General features: G+C 36.2%; 1 protein-coding gene across 1 annotated transcript; it reads left to right on the top strand.

Moving 5' to 3' along the window:
* Nucleotides 1-9,851: 9,851 nt before the first annotated feature.
* LOC112744365 (subtilisin-like protease Glyma18g48580) lies at nucleotides 9,852-15,392 on the top strand. Its single transcript, XM_025793975.3, has 11 exons — nucleotides 9,852-10,068; nucleotides 10,170-10,279; nucleotides 10,405-10,502; nucleotides 10,615-10,773; nucleotides 11,751-11,874; nucleotides 12,742-13,288; nucleotides 13,400-13,494; nucleotides 13,604-13,855; nucleotides 13,984-14,098; nucleotides 14,189-14,405; nucleotides 14,624-15,392. Exons 1-11 carry the CDS (start codon nucleotides 9,979-9,981, stop codon nucleotides 15,166-15,168), a joined length of 2,352 nt encoding a protein of 783 aa, XP_025649760.1. The 5' UTR covers nucleotides 9,852-9,978; the 3' UTR covers nucleotides 15,169-15,392.
* Nucleotides 15,393-21,980: the final 6,588 nt, after the last annotated feature.

Here is a 21,980-nt window from a genome sequence, read left to right as displayed (position 1 = left end):
GAATCACACCCACCTGAACTGTGGATCCTGGGTTGGCAGTGAGCAATTCATGTGCATAATCCCATATCAACCCGTACTGAGCAATCTCATCCCCTTCAACTATCTTCCTAGATGCCTTAAGGGCTCGGGTTATGCATGAACTATTCAGCTTCACATTGCACTTCCTAACAAACCACTCATACACCTCCCTATGCTTCATCTTAGGGTGCTTCCTAAGTTTTGGGTATAACTTGTTCACAGTCCATTCTAATGTTGCAGCTCTGTTTTTTCGCTTTCTTGCGCAAGTGTGATTGTCAACTAGTGTTTTTATCTGCCAGGAACCATCACTGGGGTTGTGTCTACAATATACTACCCATGGACAGTCTTCACACTTACAAACCGCCCTCACTCTAACCTTGTCATTCTTACATAACCTAATATTCCTACCCCATTGTATAGTGTAATCTCTAGTGGCAGCCATAAAATGTTGCTTGGATTTGAAAACCATACTTACCTCAAACTTCAGATCACCAAATTTGGCCTTGTCATTATAATGTGGATACACAGCTGGCCCTTCATCTTCAGAGTCTAACTTATGGGCAGAATCTTCTGACTTCCACTCATCTCCATCTGATGAATCTTCCCAACCAAATTCGTCATCTGAATCTGAAATTACATGAAAATACCATCAGATTTGTGTAGAAAAACTACATTAGTGGAATCAAATCTGTTAAACAAGTAAATTCAATAACAGACACACAATTAATCACTAAATACCTCCATCAGAGCATTCATCAGATTCGATGTCCTCATAGCTCGAGTCATCAGTGTCAATAGCTTTCTCCCTTCTTCTGTCAGCAGCAGGCCTATGTTTCTCTCTGTGATCTACTTTCCTGGCCCAAGAAGACTCTACTCCATCAACTCCACTATCACTCTCACTGCTGTCTATGGAATCTCCTGCACCTTTTGCAGGCTTGTACAAACTGTCTTCAGCACTATCATATGAATCTGAATCATCAGATTGACTATCAACTGCAACTGGAGTTGCCTTAGCCTGCCTTCCAGATCTTGTAGTGGTTGTGGCTTTCACCTTCTTGCTGATCTTCTCGGCTGCTGTAGCCTTGCTACTCCCTTTAGCAGCCTGGGATTTAGTCCAAGGTTTGGGTTGCTGGACGGGCTTTTGCATGGGCTTGGGTTTGGGCTTTGGAGTGGGCTTAGGTGTGGGCGTACATGTGGGTTGGGGGTTAGGCTTAGGTGTGGGCTCAAGAGTGGGCTGAGGTGTGGGCTTAGGTGTGGGCTCAGGTGTGGGCTCAGGTGTGGCTTTAGGTATGGGCTTATTTGTGGGCTGAGGAGTGGGCTTAGGTGTGGGCTGAGGAGTTACCTTAGGTGTGGGCTGAGGAGTAGCCTTAGGAGTGGGCTGAGTTTTGGCTCTTTTTGGCTGAGGTGATTTTTTTGTTGTCTTACAGTAATCTTGGGACATTGCATCACTGTGGTCCTTCTTCGGTTTCTCTGCTTCTTCAGGGATGGTTGGCAAACAAAGTGTTTCATCATCATCCTCACTCATGCAGTCAACTACGTGTGGCTTAGACACAACATGCTCAAAATAGATGTTGATAAGGTGATGATTCCTCCTGCAATCCTTAACCAATTTCAACAGATCTGTGTCATTTTCTAGCTTCCTCAACCCATTTTCCAGCAGCGTTCCAGGAACTTTCCACAGGCAGTTGTTCATCTCAGCATATCCCAGCTCCTTGTAGTATCCCTTCACAAAGAAAACGTCTAGAGTGTCTGCATTTACACCCATTAATACTTCAGTATTATCTGGTTCATAACACAGATAGCCTGACTCATCTGTTTGGAACTTCCCGCCATGGTGAAATACAAAGGTCATTGGGGGACCTTCCATCTGAAACCAAAACAGCAACAACTCATGCAAATTTATTTCATGGAGAGGCAAAGCATATTCAACATCAACTCCCAAAATGTATCTAACACACACACATGCACATACACATAGCACAAACAACGTTCTCAACAATCTAAAAACAGGGTCATATCATGGCTAATCACCAAAGCCCTAAGCCTGAACACATTCTCCTAAACCCTAACATTGCAAACAGTAAAAATGGAAGTCCAACAATAACACAACCACATTGATCAGGAGATAAAACCAGAATCACTCTCACAAAATAAGAAAAGCTAGCTAACCTACCTCTCACGCAAGGCGATGGAGTGCCTTTTTCGGTTGACCAACGTCGTCGCAAACTGCTCACCAACAACTCCAGCACACTGTCGTCGTCGGTCAAGCCTGGTCGTCGCCGTTCAATGCTTTGTCTTCCTGGAGGAAACAACTTGAGAGATGAAGGGACTGCAGGGGTTCTTTCTTTTCGGGAGAAGGATGCAACTTCAGAGAGAATACGAAACAGGGATGAAAACCAAGCGTTGTAAAGGAGCCCCTAAGAAAACGACGCCGTTTCATCCTTAGCCTACGTGTCACACTAACGGCCAGGTCAGCATATCTTCACGCCGTTACTGAAACATTTGACGGAAGGACAAACGTTACCAATTTTAAAACTTTCGGGGACAAATTTTATTATCTTTTTTTTACGGGGACTCATTTGCAGAATGGGCTATCTTTCGGGGACCAATTTGGCTATTTACTCTAACACTATTGATACTTAAAAATAGAGGATTGAAGGAATTTATTTTGAGAAAAAAAGAGATCATCCGTTGCTGAATTGAGTTTTGGCAGTGATGGTCTAGTCTGAAAAGTCTAGCAATAGTTCCCTTTGTACAAATTTACTTGTTTTGCCTTGGTGCTTGATGGTATTAGGGATGGAAAAATTTCCCGAGACGCGGGGATCCCTGTGGGGACTGTTCCGAATGGGGATCCGATTGTAGGGAATTTTTTCTGCAGGGATGGGGATGGGGACAAAATTCCCCCGAAGCAGGCGCGGGGACCCGAGTGGGGATTCCCGCCCCGTCCCCGCTATTCCCCGAAATTTATGAATTCCTTGAATTATCCTTAATAGTTTATTTCTCATATATGTTTTTTAGACATTTCTCACACACACATATATATAGAAACCCAAAACTCCTAATCTTTATTTGCATAACCCTTCTTCAATTCAGAGATTCTTAAGGCAGTCCATACTTCATCCAACCTCTCTGCAGCCACCCCCTCGTCACCCTTCTCACCGCATCGTCACACCTCATCGTGCCATCACCCTTACCGCGTCATAATTTCTTTTTGCAGCGTTCCTTTTCGTAACTCTGCCGTCGTGTCCATTCTCCTTTCTATTGTCGCGTCTCCCACCTTGTCTACTACTTTGTCCTTTGGTTCGTCGTTGCGTCCCCATTGCGTTATTTCGAAAGAAGTCACCATCGTGTCATTTAGACTTTTTGTATAAAATCTTGCAGTTTTTGTATAAGATAGATACTTGCAGCTCTATTCATATGGAAATTAATAATTAGTTAGAACTATTATGTACATGGAGAATGGGGTCCCCGCGGGGAATGGGGCCCCGTGGGAATGGGGATGGGGAGCAATATTCCCCTACGGCAGGGAATGGGGCGGGGATGGGGAGCAAATCTTAGGGCGGGGATGGAGAGCAGGGAGGCATCCCCCGCCCCCGCCCTGCCCCATTGACATCCCTAGATGGTATTACCATAGTTGCTTGAATTACTCTTGGTAACTGGCCTGGTATGCCATGTGTCTTTTTTGTGAAAGTAAAAAAAGTTAGTTGGTGATTGCTCCCAAACCCCAAGATTTGTGATAGAATTTATACCCTATTGATGTGGATCAATACAATATAGACATGTGGCATTATTAATCACAATTAATTAATAATTAAATAATTTTAAAAATTAAAATTTAATATATTTCAAAAGTATATTAAATATTATTTATATACAAATACGAATACGTATATACTTTAATTATATATGATTAACTATAGTTAAGTATTTTTATTTATTAAAATTAATACAAAATAAAAAAAAAACTCTCCTCTCTTTACCCTCAGGCCTCACCCTCTTCCCAAAACACAACACGAGCTTTGTGCTTCTAACCCAGAGTACTTTACCATCAACCCAGATCTGAACCTCTCCCACCACCGCCGTTCACCACCGCTCACTCACACCGCCAAATCCCTTCTATCTCTCACTTCTTCTTCTATCACCATCTCCATCACCCTCTATCCCGTCTTCGTGACCCCGATTATAGCGCCCCCTATTTTCGCTTCCAACAGCAGTGTAGTCGCTGTCTCTCACGTCCTGAGCCTCCGTGACCCCTGTGTCCGCCGCCTTCGATCCACCAGCGTAGCCGCGTCTCCATCGTCCACACGTGATCCCTGTTCACACTGCCTACGTCCGGCTCTTCCAACAGCACCGTCGTGTTGCGTCCGTCGTCACTGCCGGCAGCAATCTATTTCTCCCTTCTGAGCCAAAGACACAGAGTCAACGGTGACATTAGGTTAGGTTTTCATCCTTCAAATTATTCTCTGTTCACTCTTTGTTCAAACAATGAGTTTCATTTTGATTTTGTTATCTGGGCTTGTTTCGCTGCTTGTATGTTCAAACCATGAAACTCAAACCATGAAATTCATGGTTTGAACATGCAAGCAGCGAAACAAGTCCAGATAACAAAACCAAAATGAAACTCATTGTTTGAACAGAGAGTGAACAGAGAATAATTTGAAGGATGAAAACCTAATCTAATGTCACCGTTGGCTCCGTGTGAGGGAGAAATAGATTGCTGTCGACAGTGATAGCGGACGCAACACGACGGTGCTGTTGGAGGAGCCGGACGCGGGCGGTGTGAACAGGGGTCACGTGTGGACGATGGAGACGCGGCTACACTGGTGGATCGGAGGTGGCGGACACAAAGGTCACGGAGGCTTAGGACGTGAGAGACGGCGACAAAACTACTATTGGAGGTGGAAACAGGGGGCGTTGTAATCAGGGTCACGGAGACGGGATAGAGGGTGATGGAGATGGAGATAGAAAAAGAAGTGAAAGATATAAGGAATTTGGCGGTGTGGGTGAGCAGTGGTGAACGGCGGTGGTGGGAGAAGTTCACATCTAGGTTGATGGTGAAGTATTCTGGATTAGAAGCACAGGACTCGTGTCGTGTTTTGGGAAGATAGAGCTGAGGGCTGAGGGTAAAGAGAAGAGAGTTTTTTTAAAAATTTTATATTAATTTTAATAAATAAAAATACTTAACTATAGTTAATCATACATGATTAATAAGGTATATACATATTCGTATTTGTATATAAAATAATTAATAATATTTAATATACTTTTAAAATACATTAAATTTTAATTTTTTAAAATTATTTAATTATTAATTGACTGAAATTAATGATGTGACATATTTATATTGTATTGGTCCACATTAACAATGTATGAATTCTATCACAAATCTTAGGGTATGGGAGCAATCACCAAATTAAAAATTAAAGTTCATCTTCTTTAATTAAAGTTCACATCAAAGAAGATGAATGAGACTAAAATTTTTATATATGGATAATTTTAATATGAAATATAAAAATATTTAATTATTTTAATATTTTATATTATTATGGTGATAATACAAAATATCAGTAATGTTTTATAATAAAAAAATTTAATTGTAAAAGGACAAAATGTCATTTACATTTTATAATAAAAAATATTATTTTAAGTGTAAAAACATAAAATATCAGTAATATTTTATAAATGGTCATAGCAATGTTTAACACATAATTTAATTTATTATTGAAGATTTTACACCTAATAATCCAATATAAAAAAAAGTTCGATGAATGAATTAAAACTCAAAGATTAAAAAGAATACTTTTTTGTTTAATATATATATATATATATATATATATATATATATAGTGAAAAGTCATTCTTTAAGAAAAAAAATAGATTAAGAGAGATTGATTAATGGTATTGTTGTCTTTTTAAAACAAATTTTTGGTCTTTAATTCTTTATAAATTTTATTTAAATAGGTCCTTTTTAATGACGATGAGTTTCTTGTAGTTAATTTACATGCCCATGTGATTGTACGTACTATATATATATATATATTAGAAATATAGAAATTCTATTTAGAGTTATATTTATAATATATAAATATAAAATACATAATACAAATTATTTGCGTTTAATAGGATTTGAACCTATACTAAAGGTTTAGAAGACCTCTGTTTTATCCATTAGATAATGGACGCTTTTCTTTTTTTTTTTTCTAACTTTTCACTAAATTCAATTTAGTGAAAAGTTAGAAGAAAAAATGGAATAATTTAATATCTGTAACAAATATCTATACTAGACTCATATTGACTTATTGGATAAGAATATTCTAAATTCTAGATACTATCTATTCTAGATTCTAAGTTCATAACCCTAGCCCATTCCCATTTTGGGCAGAACAGATCTACTAAATTTAACTGTCTCAATTTCCGGGCGATTGCGCCAAAAATTCAAGTTAAGTAAAGGGTAACATTTATTTTCCTATGGATAAGGACACCATCGCCGACATAATAACCTCTATACAAAATGCTGACATGAATGGAAGAAGAACGGTTCTAATACCATCTATTAATATTACTGAAGAAGAGAGAGAAAAAACGACGGAGTCATTTTTTTTTATTCCTATTCGTCTTTTTTTATATATACACTCTATGTGTGTTATATAGATGTTCATAATTTAGTAGCATGAAAGATAAGTACTTACAAGTAATGAAAGCTATATATATGATTAATAGTTTTGTAGCTAATTATATTATACTATAGGAAGATAAAAAAAAAAGTTTAAATTTATCTTATTTAATATTTATTAATTTTAATAATAATTAATAAATGTTAAATAAGATAAATTTCGGTGTTTTGATTTTTTTTGTTATTAAATATTTTTATGAAAAAGCAATTAATTAATTGTGTATGTTTTACAGTTTTACTTCTTTTATAAAAGAAAGAGAGTGAAACTGAGATTATTAACCACATATTAGGTTAAAACTTTTGGTCATTTAGATAATTGGTTTTACTAATAGTTCATCATCAATAATGTGATTATTCTATTTTTTCTTTATCAAGAAGCTAAGCATCAAGCATGTATATATATAGATGGCAAAAACAAAGAACGCATTATTATGACGATAAATATTGGTATAGAAGACCCGTTAGACACGGAAATGGATTTTTTAATTTTTTTTAAATTATTTAGTAAATTATAATTTTTTATTTTATATTTTTAAATAAAATAAAAAATATATAAAAAATATTAAATAATAAAAAATTATATTTTATTAAATAATTAAAAAAATCTATTGTCCTTAGACACACTCTTGAGTTGTCCAACCTGTGGTTCTCAACATTATCATTATTTTCTTAATAGAAGTATAAAAGAAAAAAGAAAGACAACCATGTAATAAGTCCTTATCTTTACGGAGTCGTCGTTCTCTAAATCCGACTATATTACTATTATTGTGCTAATTTTAATTTAGCTCAACATTCACGAAGATCATGTTTTAGATTTTGTATGTATAAACTAGATACACAATATAATACACGCGTTGCTAAGTTGGTCTAACTAATGCATGAATTTTGTCAACATTCTAGTAGTTTCTAGGAAGAATGGTAAAATAATTATTTCTGTATGACTGTATATATAAGGAACGACGACAATCACGGGTGTATTATTATCTATTATGTACACCTATGTTATTATTAAAACAAGGAAAGAGAAATTAAAAAAAAAAAAATACAGTGATGTTATACATTCATGTAATTTTATATTTAAATTTATTTAAGTTGGTTTAATAGAAAAAATTCAATACCATTAAATAAAATATAAAATACACACGTCTAACACATACGAAATTGTTTTTTCCCAACGCTTTTTCTCTTCTTCTTCTCTTCTTTCTCGCGCTTCTTCTTCTTCTTTGTGTTCCTCCTCCTCCTCATTTTCCTCCTTCTTTTTTGCGTTACTTCTTTTTCACGTGTTTTCTCCTTAGCGTCATTCTTTTATTGTTATTACTGCTGTATTTTTTTGTCTTTTCCTCTTTCTCTCTGGTGAAGAAGCAGTAGAAGGTGAGGAGGAAGAGTTTTAAATTGTGCATAACAGAAATGAACCGAACATGTTATTATGGTAAAACAATTGTATAGTACTAAATAATGAATAGAACATTATCCATTATATAAATTCAAATTCGAACATCTTTCTGTATAATGAACCGAACACGTACTCATGGTGAAATAATTGTATAGTATTGAGTGAACGAAACATAATCTATTATATAAAATCAAATTCAAACAGCTTTCTGCATAATGAACCGAGCACGTACTCATGGTGAAACAATTGTATAATATTGAGTGAAAGAAACATAATCCAAAGAAACATAATCCATTATATAACTCATGGTGAAACAATTGTATAGTACGGAGTGAATGAAACATAATCCATTATATAAATTGAAATTCAAACAGCTTTCTGCATAATGAACCGAACACGTACTCATGGTGAAACAATTGTATAGTACTGTATGAACGAAACATAATCCATTATATAAAATCAAATTCAAACAGCTTTCTGCATAATAAACCGAACACGTACTCATGGTGAAACAGTTGTATAATACTGAATGAACGAAACATAATACATTATATAAAATCAAATTCAAACAGCTTTCTGCATAATGAACCGAACACATACTTATGGTGAAATAATTGTATAGTACTGAGTAAACGAAACATAATCCATTATATAAAATCAAATTCAAACAGCTCTACCTACAATTTACAAATTATCAATTCAATTCAATTCAATTCAGTACACCTTCGTCTATTCAATTCAATTCGATTCAAAATTAAATAATCCAAACTTCGTCAGTTTGATTCGTTTTAGAAGAATAATCCAAATCGGCCTCATTCAACTGATTTGAAGTTGAGTCATTCATTGTTTCGATTCAGAAGTGTAGACCGAAGAAAAAAACGAAGAAGAATAGGAAGAAGATAAATGCAATGTAACCAGATCGAAAGAAGAAAATAAGAAGATGAATGCGACCAAAGGAGAACGATAAAGACAATGTAGATCAATAAAGAAGAACGCAAGCAGAAAAAAAGAAAAAAAAAATGTGAGCAGAGAAAAAGATTTATGTTGCAGCAAAAGATTTACGTCGAGCAAAACTTTAGGTTACAGTACATTATATGTAGCACGTGTATGACAAATGAGTGAAGAAAGAGGAGAGTACGTCTAGCCAATATTACTTGAATAATTTAAATGCATTTTTTACATGAATATAAAGTATTATTAAAAAAAATTATTATTTAATCTCATTTGTCTCATAGTCTCCTTCTTCCTGCTATCCTTAGTTAAATATAGGAGCCAGTCTCCCTCTTGACTTTAATTATTGTTGTTACACTCACCTAACATATGCATGTTATACAAAAATATATACTTTGTGGATATGAAAATCAATTACTAATATATTTGTATATTTGTATATAAATATACGTATATGTGTAGTTAAATTTATTTTTAATATATATTTATATTTTAACATATATTTTATATTATGACTGATTTTAATATACACCTAACATAATCGCATGGTATATATTCTTAGATTCTCGATACACATGCATACATCTCCGGTGTTTGTTTTAAATTCTATGAAGACTTTTTGCTTTTTAAAAATAAATATTAAACTAATATATACATACACAAGGAACATGCCTTGAAAAAATTACTAAATAAATGAGAGTGTGAAAAATATACATGAATAGATCAGAGCTGGAAAACCTTAAATTAATAGGAGTTAAAAAGAGACCAACAGTAATATAATATAATAAGAGACAACCCTATCTCTTTTCTTTGTTTATCTTAAAAAATAGATAGATGTTTCATTAAGTAAGGAGAAAATTTTGCAGAGCTCCTTCCAATGCATAGAATTGAAAGTATATATACTTATTAATTAGTATACACAAAATTAAAGAGCATCAAGAATATGGGTCGTTATATCTTTTACCTTCATCTTCTTGTTTCATCTTTTCTTCTTTCTACTTTCTTTCTGAATGCTGCACAAGCCACCAAAAAGGCAAGATCTTTATTATTATTATTAGCTTCTAATTACTATTATTTTTTCATTTTTCATACTGTGTTTCAAATAAATGAGCCTTCTAATTTTGTAAATTTCAGTGCTACATTGTGTATTTGGGAGCACATTCTCATGGTCCAAACCCTTCGTCTTATGACCTTGAATCCGCTACAAATTCTCATCATGATTTACTAACTTCAACCTTGGGAAGGTATATAATTAAACAATCATATCATATATAGATCGACTAAGTGTAATTCACAATAAAACCATGCAGTAAATGGACTAATTATCGCATATATATTTTGATCATCATCATTCACATTGAATTCACAGCCATGAGAAGGCCAAAGAAGCAATTATTTATTCATATAATAAACACATAAATGGCTTTGCTGCACTACTCGAAGAGGAAGAAGCAGCACAAATTTCAAGTAAGGATGCAATATTAGTTTTTCCATTATTAGGAATATTGTCGCTCAGGACTTAATTAATAAACAAAATTTATAGTTAATAATGTTTATCTGGGAATTCAATTTGGTGCAGAAAACCCAAATGTTGTGTCAGTGTTCTTGAGCAAAGAGTATAAACCACACACTACACGTTCATGGGAGTTTCTTGGACTGCACAGGAGGAATGGTATGAACACAGCATGGCAGAAAGGGAGATATGGTGAAAATACAATCATAGCTAACATTGATACAGGTAAGCTTTCTCCACATCTCATATGCTACTTCATAATCAAAATCAGAACTGCATATATTATTGATAATGAGTTGGTCCAATAGGATTATATTACCATGAAAACCCATTGTTTATTTTCATCTTAAATTAATAATTAAAAAATTATTAGACAATAATTTAATTAAATATATTAAATATCTAATAATTCGTTATCTGATAAATTGTAGTTAACAACAACTCTTTGTGACATAAGAATCTTTTATGAAATCTAGAGACAAATAGACAATTGTAAACAAATTGGGACCTACTTATTAGATATAAAAACGTTTAAAACATTTTTTTGAAAAATATTTTTTAGTAATTAAAATTTAATACATATAATTGATTAAACTATGTTATTTTTGTCAAAATTAGATAAGATAAATTTATTTTTGCCAAAAAATCAGTGAACTATATTTTGAATCGGTCTAAATTAATATTTTTTAATAAAAATGACTACAATATATATATATAAAATAACTAAAATACTCTTATTATTATTATTATTTTTTTTTTTTTGAGAATAAAAAATCTTAACCTTTCTCTTATCTCTATGCCATCATGGAGTTAGGATTTAGACTTATCAAAATTAAAAAGAATATATATATATATATATATATATATATATATATATATATATATATATATATATATATATATATAGAGTTATTGTAGTCATTTTTTATAAAAAAGAATATTAATTTAGTCAATTTAAAGTTTGATTTACTGATTTTTTGGCTAAATTAATTTGTCTGATATAATTTTAACAAAAATAACACGCTTGAATCGATTATATGTATTAAATTTTAATTACTAAAAATCATCTTTATCTAAATGCTCCCAAACAAATCATATAATTCGAACATAAACCATATATATATATATATATATATATATATATATATATATATATATATATATTGTTTATATTAAATTTCACATCTTACATATGCGTGCAGGTGTTTGGCCTGAATCTAAGAGTTTTAGTGACAAAGGAATAGGTCCTGTTCCAGCAAAATGGCGTGGCGGTAATGTGTGTGAAATTAACAAATTTCGTGGTTCAAAGAAAACTCCATGCAACAGGTTCTCTTTTCTCAATAATATTTTCTGCAGATACAAGCATGTTCTGCTATGTATGCTTGATTGCAAATTTAAAGAAGCACTAGATTTATCAATTCAATCCAATATTAAAAATGATAAACTAATTTGTACGTGTATATCATTAAGAGTTAAAGAATTTTATATGATAATTAATAATGTATTGTGGCTAGAGTTGGCGGGAAGTAGCGGTTTTTTGGTTGAACCAGGCGTTTTTATGGTCACTACTAATATTTTATAAATTTTTATAATGTTATTAATCTATAAAAGGATGAAGATAATAATTAAAAATAATTTAAGTTATATTTTACATTATATTTTATGTTTGATTGATTATAAACTTAAAGATATTTAATTATATATTTTAGACAATGTTTGTTTTGTTTTAGAATTATAAAGACTTTAATGTTTATAAATTTAAAAATTATTTTTTATATCTTTAAAAATTATAAATTTATTGAAATGGTTATGAAATTATATATAATTTAATATTTAATAATTTATAAAAAAAAAAAAAGAGATTTAGTGGGTTTGACCCACTAACCTACTAGTACACAATTAGATGAGATGAGAGAAAAATTCAAGATCATCTTACTAGAGGAGGCAAAACAGACCAACCCTTCAGATGACGGACTTTTGGCGAGACGGAACAAGCTTCCCCGTTTGTCCCTAGTTGTGGCTTTAGTAAAAAAAAAAATAATTAACTTTTAAATTTTGTTACTTAAAAATGTCGTCAAAAAGCATAAATCTGATTTTATAACTGTGTTTTTACCACATTAAAATTAAATTGTTAAAAAAAAATTACTTGGCTAGTTAGTCTAATTGAGCTTATACTATATTATGATTAATCAGGAAACTAATCGGAGCAAGATACTTCAGCAAAGGTTACGAGGCAAGCATAGGCAAAATTGCGCCATCACAGCACACGGCACGTGACTTCGAAGGCCATGGCACCCACACTCTATCAACGGCCGGAGGCAACTTCGTACCCGGCGCAAGCGTTTTCGGCAACGGCAACGGCACCGCAAAGGGTGGATCACCAAGAGCCAGGGTTGCTGCCTACAAGGTGTGCTGGTCAACGATCGACGAGACAAGCTGCCATGGCGCAGACGTGTTGTCCGCCATTGACCAAGCCATCAGCGACGGCGTTGACGTCATCTCCATTTCGGCTGGTGGCAGAACAGAGGTAAACCCTAATGAGATATTCACCGATGAGGTGTCCATAGGAGCGTTCCATGCGCTTTCAAGAAACGTTGTTGTTGTTGCTTCGGCGGGGAATGAAGGACCCACACCTTCAAGTGTTGTCAACGTGGCTCCATGGGTATTCACGGTTGCTGCTAGCACCATTGATAGGGACTTCAGCAGTAACGTAACTCTTGGTAACAATCAACAAGTCACGGTAAGTTTCTAACATAAAATACTTTAATTTCGTACTTTTTTCAAAATTTATTTAACATTTTTTAATGTGTTGAATTAATTTGGTGATGCTCATGTAAACTTGAATTACCAGGGAGCCAGTCTTTTCGTAAACTTACCATCCAGTCAATCCTTTCCTCTGATCCTTGCATCTGATGCTAGATTTGCTAATGCCACAATTCAAAACGCGTAAGTACAAATCCTACAAAACTTTGATTAATTGAAAAACAAGATAATAGATAGATACAAAGTCGCGCAAATTTAATCATGTATATGCACTTGTTATACGTTATTGCAGTCAACTTTGTATGCCTGGAACACTCGATCCAGCAAAAGCAAGGGGCAAAATAGTCATGTGCCTTCGAGGTGGGAAAATAAGGTCAGTTGCTGAAGGCCAAGAAGCTTTATCTGCAGGTGCAGTTGGAGTGGTTATGGAAAACGATGCTCAAAGTGGAAACACAGTTCTAGCTGAGCCTCATGTTTTGTCCACTACAAATGTGGCTAAAAATAACCAGGACAAAAATGTTCATGATTATTACAACAGTACCACGTAAGTAATAATTATGCCATATATATAATAACTTAACAAATTCTAAGTAACATTTTAAAACACTATAGTTAATTGCAAGTAAATTTTTGTTCAACACTTCAACTTATGGTTACATAAAAATGTTTCAGGAGCCCTACTATTAACATGTCTGCAGCAAGAACATTGCTTGGAACAAAGCCAGCTCCAGTTATGGCCTCATTCTCATCTAGAGGTCCAAATCCGATTCAACCATCAATACTCAAGGTTTATATATAGTCATTGATGCTCCTTACTGACATATTATTCAAAATTTTATTTTAATTTCTAACAACATTCCCCTGCTTTGTGTTTCAGCCTGATATAACTGCACCAGGGGTAAACATACTGGCTTCATATTCCTTAGCAGCAAGTGCATCTAACTTGCCATCAGACACACGCCGCGGGTTCCGGTTCAATGTGCTACAAGGAACTTCCATGTCATGCCCTCATATCTCTGGTGTTGCTGGTCTTCTCAAAACTCGTCATCCAAATTGGTCTCCAGCAGCTATTAAATCCGCAATCATGACCACAGGTACTCTAAATATGCATTTCTTGTGTATCCTAAGGCTAATTATTTTGTTAGGCGATCACTTGCATATGAGAATTGACAGATGATTTGACATTTTGACTAAACGTCTAACAATTCTCAACTATCATTTTAACGTCAAGTTGTAGTCATGATTTTGTTATGCTATATGATTATTCATATGCATGCCTTACTATATTGTTTCTTTTTCTTCACTTTTTCAGCAACTACTCAAGATAACACCAATGGAGCTATACAAGATGCATTTGATAATACATTAGCCACACCTTTTGCTTATGGTTCAGGGCATGTTCAACCAGACTTAGCCATGGACCCTGGACTTGTTTATGACATTACCATTCTTGATTACTTGAGCTTCTTATGTGCTTCTGGATACAGTCAAAGCCTCATAGCATCACTCAATTCCAACAAGAACTTCATATGCTCTGGATCTCACAGAGTAACAGACTTAAATTACCCTTCAATCACATTACCAAATCTCGGATCTGACGCGGAGAATGTTACTCGCACGGTTACTAATGTTGGACCTCCAGGAACATATGTTGCAAATGCAAAGTTGCCTGGATTTAACATTGTTGTGGTGCCAAGTTCCTTAACGTTCAAGAGAGTTGGTGAGAAGAAGAGGTTCCAAGTAATTGTGAAGGCAAGAAGTGTGAGTCAGAATGGGAATTATCAATTTGGAGAGTTGAAATGGACAAATGGGAAGCACATTGTTAGAAGTCCAATTGTTGTGAGGCGCACATCATGAGAAGTATATACTAATTAATATTAATACATTAATATATGGCTATGTATGACCTATGACATGATATGAGTTGTTCATTTTCTTATTTTGGATGTTTGTCTGTCTATTAGTGTTCATAATTTTGCTTTTGTTTTTTTATTTGGTATGGGCTATCCTATTAGTTTTGTTCTTTTCTGCGACTTGTTGATTGTTAGAGAAATGCGCATAACCTTTGACTATTTTGTGCATTTCTATTTTCTAGAATACATATAGTTGAATTACCAAAAAAAAGAATATATATATATATATAGTTGTTTTTCTTAATTTAAATTAATGAATATATTTGTTTTTCTAATCAAAGTTGGTGATCCTTTATTAAATGGCTAGATGTGTTTCATTTATGATTTTGACTGTTAAAAGAAAGAAGATTCTTTTTTTTTTTTTTTGGTGATTAATCGGGGCCAAAACCCAAAAGAAGACTAAATACAAACTAATCGGGGCATAGAAACCCCTTGTTCATCATCAGCTAAGATGCTAATAACCTCTCTAGGAGGCAGGTCCCAAAAATAAAAGCCTGGGTCTAAGTTTAGACTTTTTCGAGCTAGGCAATCAGCACATCTGTTGCTCTCCCTATAAATATTTACAAAAAGAATTTCCCAAGGCTTTTTTTTCCACTGGTTAATGTTTCTGATCAAGGTATTAGGGTGTTTGCTGAGATCTTTTTGACCATTGATCATGGATATAGCAGCTTGGGAGTCACACTGTATAACTAATTTCCTTATTCCCAAAGTCCAGGCTAGATCCAGTCCTTTCAGAATGCCCCACAACTCAGCCTTGTAAGCTGAGCAATGACCGATGTGGAGGGAGAAGCCGCCAATCCACTTCCCGTTGCTGCCTCTAAGGAGTCCTCCGCAACCCGCCTTCATCGTCGTGCCCTCCATAGCGCCATCTGTGTTCAGTGCGATCCAATCTGATGGTGGCCGATTCCATCTCACATGGATGGTTTCCTTCCGAGTTCCCAAAGGTGAGATTTTCTTTCTGTCAAAAGCTTCACGGATTTCTCGCACCCTTTTTAAAATCTCCCTGCTTGCATTGGGAGGTCTTTGATAGCTGTTCTCATGGAGTTCTCTGTTCCGCCAATTCCACAGATTCCAGCATGTGATGATGAAAGTGTCTTTCCATTCTGTATCTGGTGAGGTTCCTAGTTGATTGTTGAGGTTTAGAGTGATCCAATCCTTCAAATTAGTTCTGAAGAAAGCTTGCACTGCAACCGGTTTTATCAGGATCATCCAGGTGCTTGAGGCAATCGGGCAATTTCTGAAAGCATGTAAAGTGTCCTCTGGCTGAGTTCTGCAACTATGGCATGTGTCATCACCACCAAAGGTGTGGGATTTTCTCTGGTTAGTTAGCAATCTGTCGTGTAAAAGTCTCCATATTAGCGTTTTAGCCTTTTGAGGCCCTTGCCATTTCCATATCTTGGTCCAATCATTTTGTTGGGGTTTTGTCCATTTCTCCAGGCCTTTGTATGTAGCTCCAATGGAAAAATCACCATCCTCCGTGTGCTTCCAGCCTATTGTGTCCTCATTTTGGTCCAGGGATGGAGGTGGGGATGCTGTGATCTTGGCCACAATATCTTCCGGTAAGTATTCCTTTAATTTGTTAGTGTCCCATTCCCCTTTGTTGTTGGTCCATTCCCAAACAGCGGATTCAGTGTCTGAAATGCTTTTTGTTGCGAATTCTAGCAGGCTATTTATGTCTTCTACCCAGGGATCTCGCCAGAAGTTTGTTGAGAGTCCATCCCCAATCTGGCAAAATGTGTTCCTCTTGTATTCTGGCCAAACTTTGACTAATTCTTTCCATAAAGGTGAGTCCATTCTTCTTGCTATTGGTTGTATGATTTGTCTGTTGCCATTACAGTATTTGTGTCTAATGACTTCTGCCCAGAGAGAATCTGGTTCTTTATCAAGTTGCCAGATTATCTTCATAAGAAAAGCGTCATTCATAACGCTTAGTTTTCTTAGGCCCAATCCCCCTTCATGCTTGGGGGAGCAGAGAGTTTTCCATCCTATTGCATGAAATTTTCTTTGAGTTTCGATGTCTCCCCAAATAAAACCTCTTTGCATCTTCTCAATTTCTTCGCATATTCCTTTAGGCACCCTTCCGTTTTGCATCTCAAAGTTTACACTGGGACTGATGGCTGATTGAGCTAAGGTGATCCTTCCCGCCAGGGATAAGCACTTGCTCTTCCAACCTTTCAACTTACTATGGACTCTATCTATAACTGTTTTGAATTTCTCCTTTCCTTTCCTGTTGTTGTTTATCATAGCCCCCAAATATCTTCCCAAAGCATTATTTTCCTTGAAATCTGTTCTGCTAGTAATTTCCTGTCTGATGTGGGTTGTTGTGTTCTTGGAGAATACTATGGTGGATTTGTCCTTGTTGACTTTTATCCCTGCAATGGCATGAAAGTTCTCCAACACTTCTTTAATTATAGTAATCTGGTTGACAGAAGCTTCCGCAAATAGCAAGAGGTCATCCGCGAACATGAGGTGCGAAATTTTGGGGTCATTCCTCCCCACCCTTATAGGACTCCAGTTTTCCTCCTCCACTTTTTGTTCAATGTACTGTGATAGATAGTCCATGCAAATCACAAAGAGGTAGGGGGATATTGGATCTCCTTGCCTCACTCCCCTACCGGGTTTGAAATCTTTGGTTTTGTTACCATTCCACAGGATATTAAAGTTGACCGATTGTACCCCTTGCATTATAATGTTGCTGATCTTGGTAGGGAGCTTGAAGTCGCTCAGCCTTCTCTGAATAAATTTCCAATTAATTTTGTCGTAGGCTTTTTCAAAGTCAATCTTTATTGCCATGTATCCTCTCTTCCCTTTAATCCTTTTCATGGAATGCATAATTTCTTTGGCTATAAGGATGTTATCCTGGATGTTCCTGCCTGGTATGAAGCTGGACTGGTGCGGAGATATCCTTTCATTAAGAAGGGGCTTCAATCTCTTTACAAGGATCTTTGTCAAGATTTTGTATCTCACATTGCAAAGGGCTATGGGCCTGAATTGGGCGACAAACTCCGGGTTTTGAGTCTTTGGGATAAGAGCCAAGAGGGTGGTGTTGGAGTCTTTGATATGTTCTGGATTGTTCCAGCAGTCTTTTATATGGTCACTCGTCTTTCTGCTCAACAGCTCCCAGTTGTTTTTATAAAAAACAGCAGGGAACCCATCCTCTCCTGGGGCTTTGATTGATCCTATGCTGTAAAGGGCTCTTTTGATCTCCTCATCTGTTGGAGTTGCTTCCAAGTTTCTGCAAGTAGAGGGATCTATATTAGGATAAGAAGTTATTAGAGAATGTACAGGAGCTATATTTACCTCTTCTTTGTAGAGATTGTGAAAATAATCAATAACGTGGTTTTCTAGTTGCTGCTCCTCTTCTATCCATTTGCCTTCCTGATCTCTAAGTTTCAGAATTTTATTTTTCCTTCTTCTGATGATGGTCTTTGTATGATAAAACCTCGTATTCCTGTCCCCTTCCGTAATCCATTGTTCTCTGGATTTCTGTAGCCAAAAAATTTCTTCTTTGTCCAACATATCATTCAGCTCTTTTTGGAGGGATGTTTCAAGTTGTTCTAAGAAAGGGTTGTTCCCATAGGAGTGATGCCTTTGGATGCCCGCCAATCTGTTCATGATCCTTCTTTTTGTTTTAAAGATGTTACCAAAAATTTCCTTATTCCAAGTGTTGAGTGCTGTTTTGGTGTTGTTGAGGTTGCTGATGAGGCTATTATCATTTTTCCAATGTTGTTGAAGCAAACCATCATATTCAGGATGTGTAGACCACATGAGCTCAAATCTAAATGGTTTATTGCCGCATCTGCTAAGATTTTTATTTTCAGTTATAAGGAGGGGGTGGTGGTCCGAATTGGATCTAGGTAGGACATTGACCGTGGCTTCTTGGTGGGAAAGCCTCCATTGGGAGTTCGCAAGGGATCTATCAAGTCTCTTGAAAACTCTATCTTGTCCTTCCCACTGAGGTCCTCTCCAAGTGAATTTTGAGCCTACGAAACCTAGGTCAATCAAGCCGCAGTTGTTGATCCAAGCCGCAAAGTTTCTGCATGATCTAGTGTCCGTGTTACCTCCACCTTTCTTTTCTGAACTGTCTTTGATTTCATTGAAGTCTCCTATGACCAACCAAGCCTTATTCATTGCATTTGCAATGTTTTGGAGGTGAGGCCAAAGGGTTCTTCTATTATGGCTTTGGGGGCTGGCGTAGATCGCGGTAAGGCACCAGTCTTCTCTCCTGGGTCTTTTAACAATGGTGTGTATAAATTGTGGGTGTTGTTCTATGGGGGTAATATTGTACTCGCTATCATTCCAACAAATCCAGATTCCTCCTGCAAAACCTTGGGCTTCTTCAATAATGTAATAGCTGAATCCCAAGTTCCTAATGGTGTTCCTAGCATTGTCACCACTAATTCTTGTTTCCATCAAAATAACTATATCAGGCTTGTATTGTCTCATGTATTCTTTGAGGGTGCGTCTAAAAGTCGCACTAGCCGCACCTCTAACATTCCATGACATAATGATCATTGTAAAAAACAAAGAAATTAGTTTAACTGCATATCTGCAGATTCTTCATCTTTCCAACCCTTGCTAGGTGGGGTTTCAAAGTCAACCCCTTCAACTAATTTTGATATTTCCTTCTGAATTTCTAACTCCATATCTTCTCTTCTGCTTTCCGATAGGTGTGTGGGGTCAGGTGGTTTGTCTTCTTCCATATTTTGCTGTGTATTTGTCTCTTTTTCTGCATGTTGTTCCTCCTGATCTTGAGTGTCATCATTAGCTTCTATCCAGTTTTCTTTGCATGCCGCTTCTTGACGGCTTCTGGGAATGTCTTTGGTTTCTACTTCAGGTTGTATGTTCTTTTGGTTCCTTGTAACTAGATTTTTTCTTGTGTATTGTTTGGCTTGGGAACTTGTGTTTTTGGACTTGCTTCCTCTTATTGCCTCCGTTTGTTGTTCTAGTTGGGGTTTAGCTTTTGTCATATGGTGCTGGCTTGTGTTGTTGTTCTGGTGGGTGTTTTCGGCTTCGTTGTTTGCTTGTGGTTCTTCAGTACCTTGCTGTGGTTCTTCTATTTCGAGGACACTAAATCTTGAAATATCCCTTTTCTTTTCTGTGGTCTTGCTGGTACCTGCTCCATTTTTAGTGCCCTCTTCTTTTGATTCTTTTTTCCCCCTTCTTTGTCTTTGGACTACCATCCAAGGGCCAAAATTGTCATTGCTCTGATTCATTATGGCTTTTCCTTTGTCCTTTCTACTGGTTTCTTCTTTGTCATCTTGTTTTGTTTGATTATTGTTCCCTGTTTGCGCTTGGTTGTAGGCTTCATTTCCCGCTTGATCCTTATTGGCATCTTGCTTATCATTGGACTGTTCTACTCTTTCTTTTCCCATGGCACAATTCTTTTGATCATGGTCCACTTTTCCGCAAGTAAAACATATTTGATGTATACCTTCATATTCTATGTTGTATAGCTTTCCATTGACCATGTATCTCCCAAGGAGAGGTTTCGTGAGATCAACCTCCACGCACAATCTTGCAAACTTTCCTCTACAGAGATGGGAGGTGTTGTAGTCAACCTTGCAAGTTTTTCCAATGAGATCTCCTATCTTCCTTAGAATTTGGTCATTGTAGAGCTCTATGGGGAGTCCGGGTAATCTAACCCAAGCTGTGATCTTGTCTATGGTTGTAAGAAGAGGATTGAAGTTTGGTTCCCACAGCCTAATAGCCAAGTAGTGGTCATATATCTTCCAAGGACCATCTAGTAGAGCATGATCAAGATCATCCTGTGCCAAGAATTTAACGATATAGAAATCATTTCCCAAATCTATGACATCAATACCACCAAATCTGCCCCAAATAGTTTCCAATCTTCTCTTCATGGCTGCATAGCCTATTTTCCTTCCTAGCAGTTTGACTATTAGAGACCTCCACCAAGGTTTCCATAGTTCACGTTCCGCTGCTTCACTGATCAGGATGTTGAAGAGGCCTTCCCCCAAGTCCACCACTTTGATATCTGATTTGCTTGTATTGTTATGTTTATCTGTTGTTTCTTCGTTTTCTGTTTCAGGGATGTCTTCAGGTTGGCTGCCTTCTTCCCTTGACATGTCGTCATCTTCAGAGTCTCCCAGCTCGATCTCATCTTCTGGGTTTTCTCCTCGGACCATATTAGCATATGACCTTTTACCGGGTTCCGGTTCTTCCAGCATCCAGTCTTCAATTCTTGGAGTGAGGATGGAGGTGCCAGTGAATCCCTCCTCACCCTTTCTCACTTTTTTAATGCTTCGTTGTAGGAGATCACGTTCCTGTTCGGTGGGTTGGTGGTCGGCCGGATTATTTTCCGGCCTCCCGTTAACGGTCATATGGAAGAAAGGAAAGACGGAAAGAAACTGTACGGAGAGAAAATAGCTTTTTGCTAACGGTTACTTTTAAAGTTTTGACAAAGAAAGAAGATTCTATGTAATTACATAGATGTTCCTTAACAAAAAATTTGTTCAGAAAAAGGCAAGTATGGGCCAAATAAGGAGGGATCAGTAATAAGCCAGCTTCAACTTTGATCCAAACATTCTCCTGACCAAAAAAAAAGCTTTGATCCAAACATTCTGGGCCTTAATAAGCCTTGAACTCGGAACAAACAAAAATAGAAGAGCAAAACCAAAGTGTTGGTAGTTCTACCGCCATAAGTAAGTGTTGGAGGTTTAAATCTCATAGGAAAAGTATAGGGTACCAACATATTATCTGTCAATTTCTGCCAACTCTTATTTATAATTGTGT

This window comes from Arachis hypogaea, chromosome 14 (assembly GCF_003086295.3).
Source record: "Arachis hypogaea cultivar Tifrunner chromosome 14, arahy.Tifrunner.gnm2.J5K5, whole genome shotgun sequence".
In the NCBI taxonomy this organism is placed as follows: Eukaryota; Viridiplantae; Streptophyta; class Magnoliopsida; order Fabales; family Fabaceae; genus Arachis; species Arachis hypogaea.
The sequence above is the reverse complement of the archived record's forward strand: the minus strand, read 5'-3'. Positions and strand labels throughout refer to the sequence as shown.

What these genes read in the sequence shown, in the direction of transcription:
- LOC112744365 (XM_025793975.3), top strand. Translation starts at nt 9,979, where the DNA reads ATGGGTCGTTATATCTTTTACCTTCATCTTCTTGTTTCATCTTTTCTT. An exon ending in CTAACTTCAACCTTGGGAAG is followed by an intron (nt 10,280 to 10,404) that starts GTATATAATTAA and finishes TTGAATTCACAG; the next exon opens with CCATGAGAAGGCCAAAGAAG. An exon ending in CATAGCTAACATTGATACAG is followed by an intron (nt 10,774 to 11,750) that starts GTAAGCTTTCTC and finishes ATATGCGTGCAG; the next exon opens with GTGTTTGGCCTGAATCTAAG.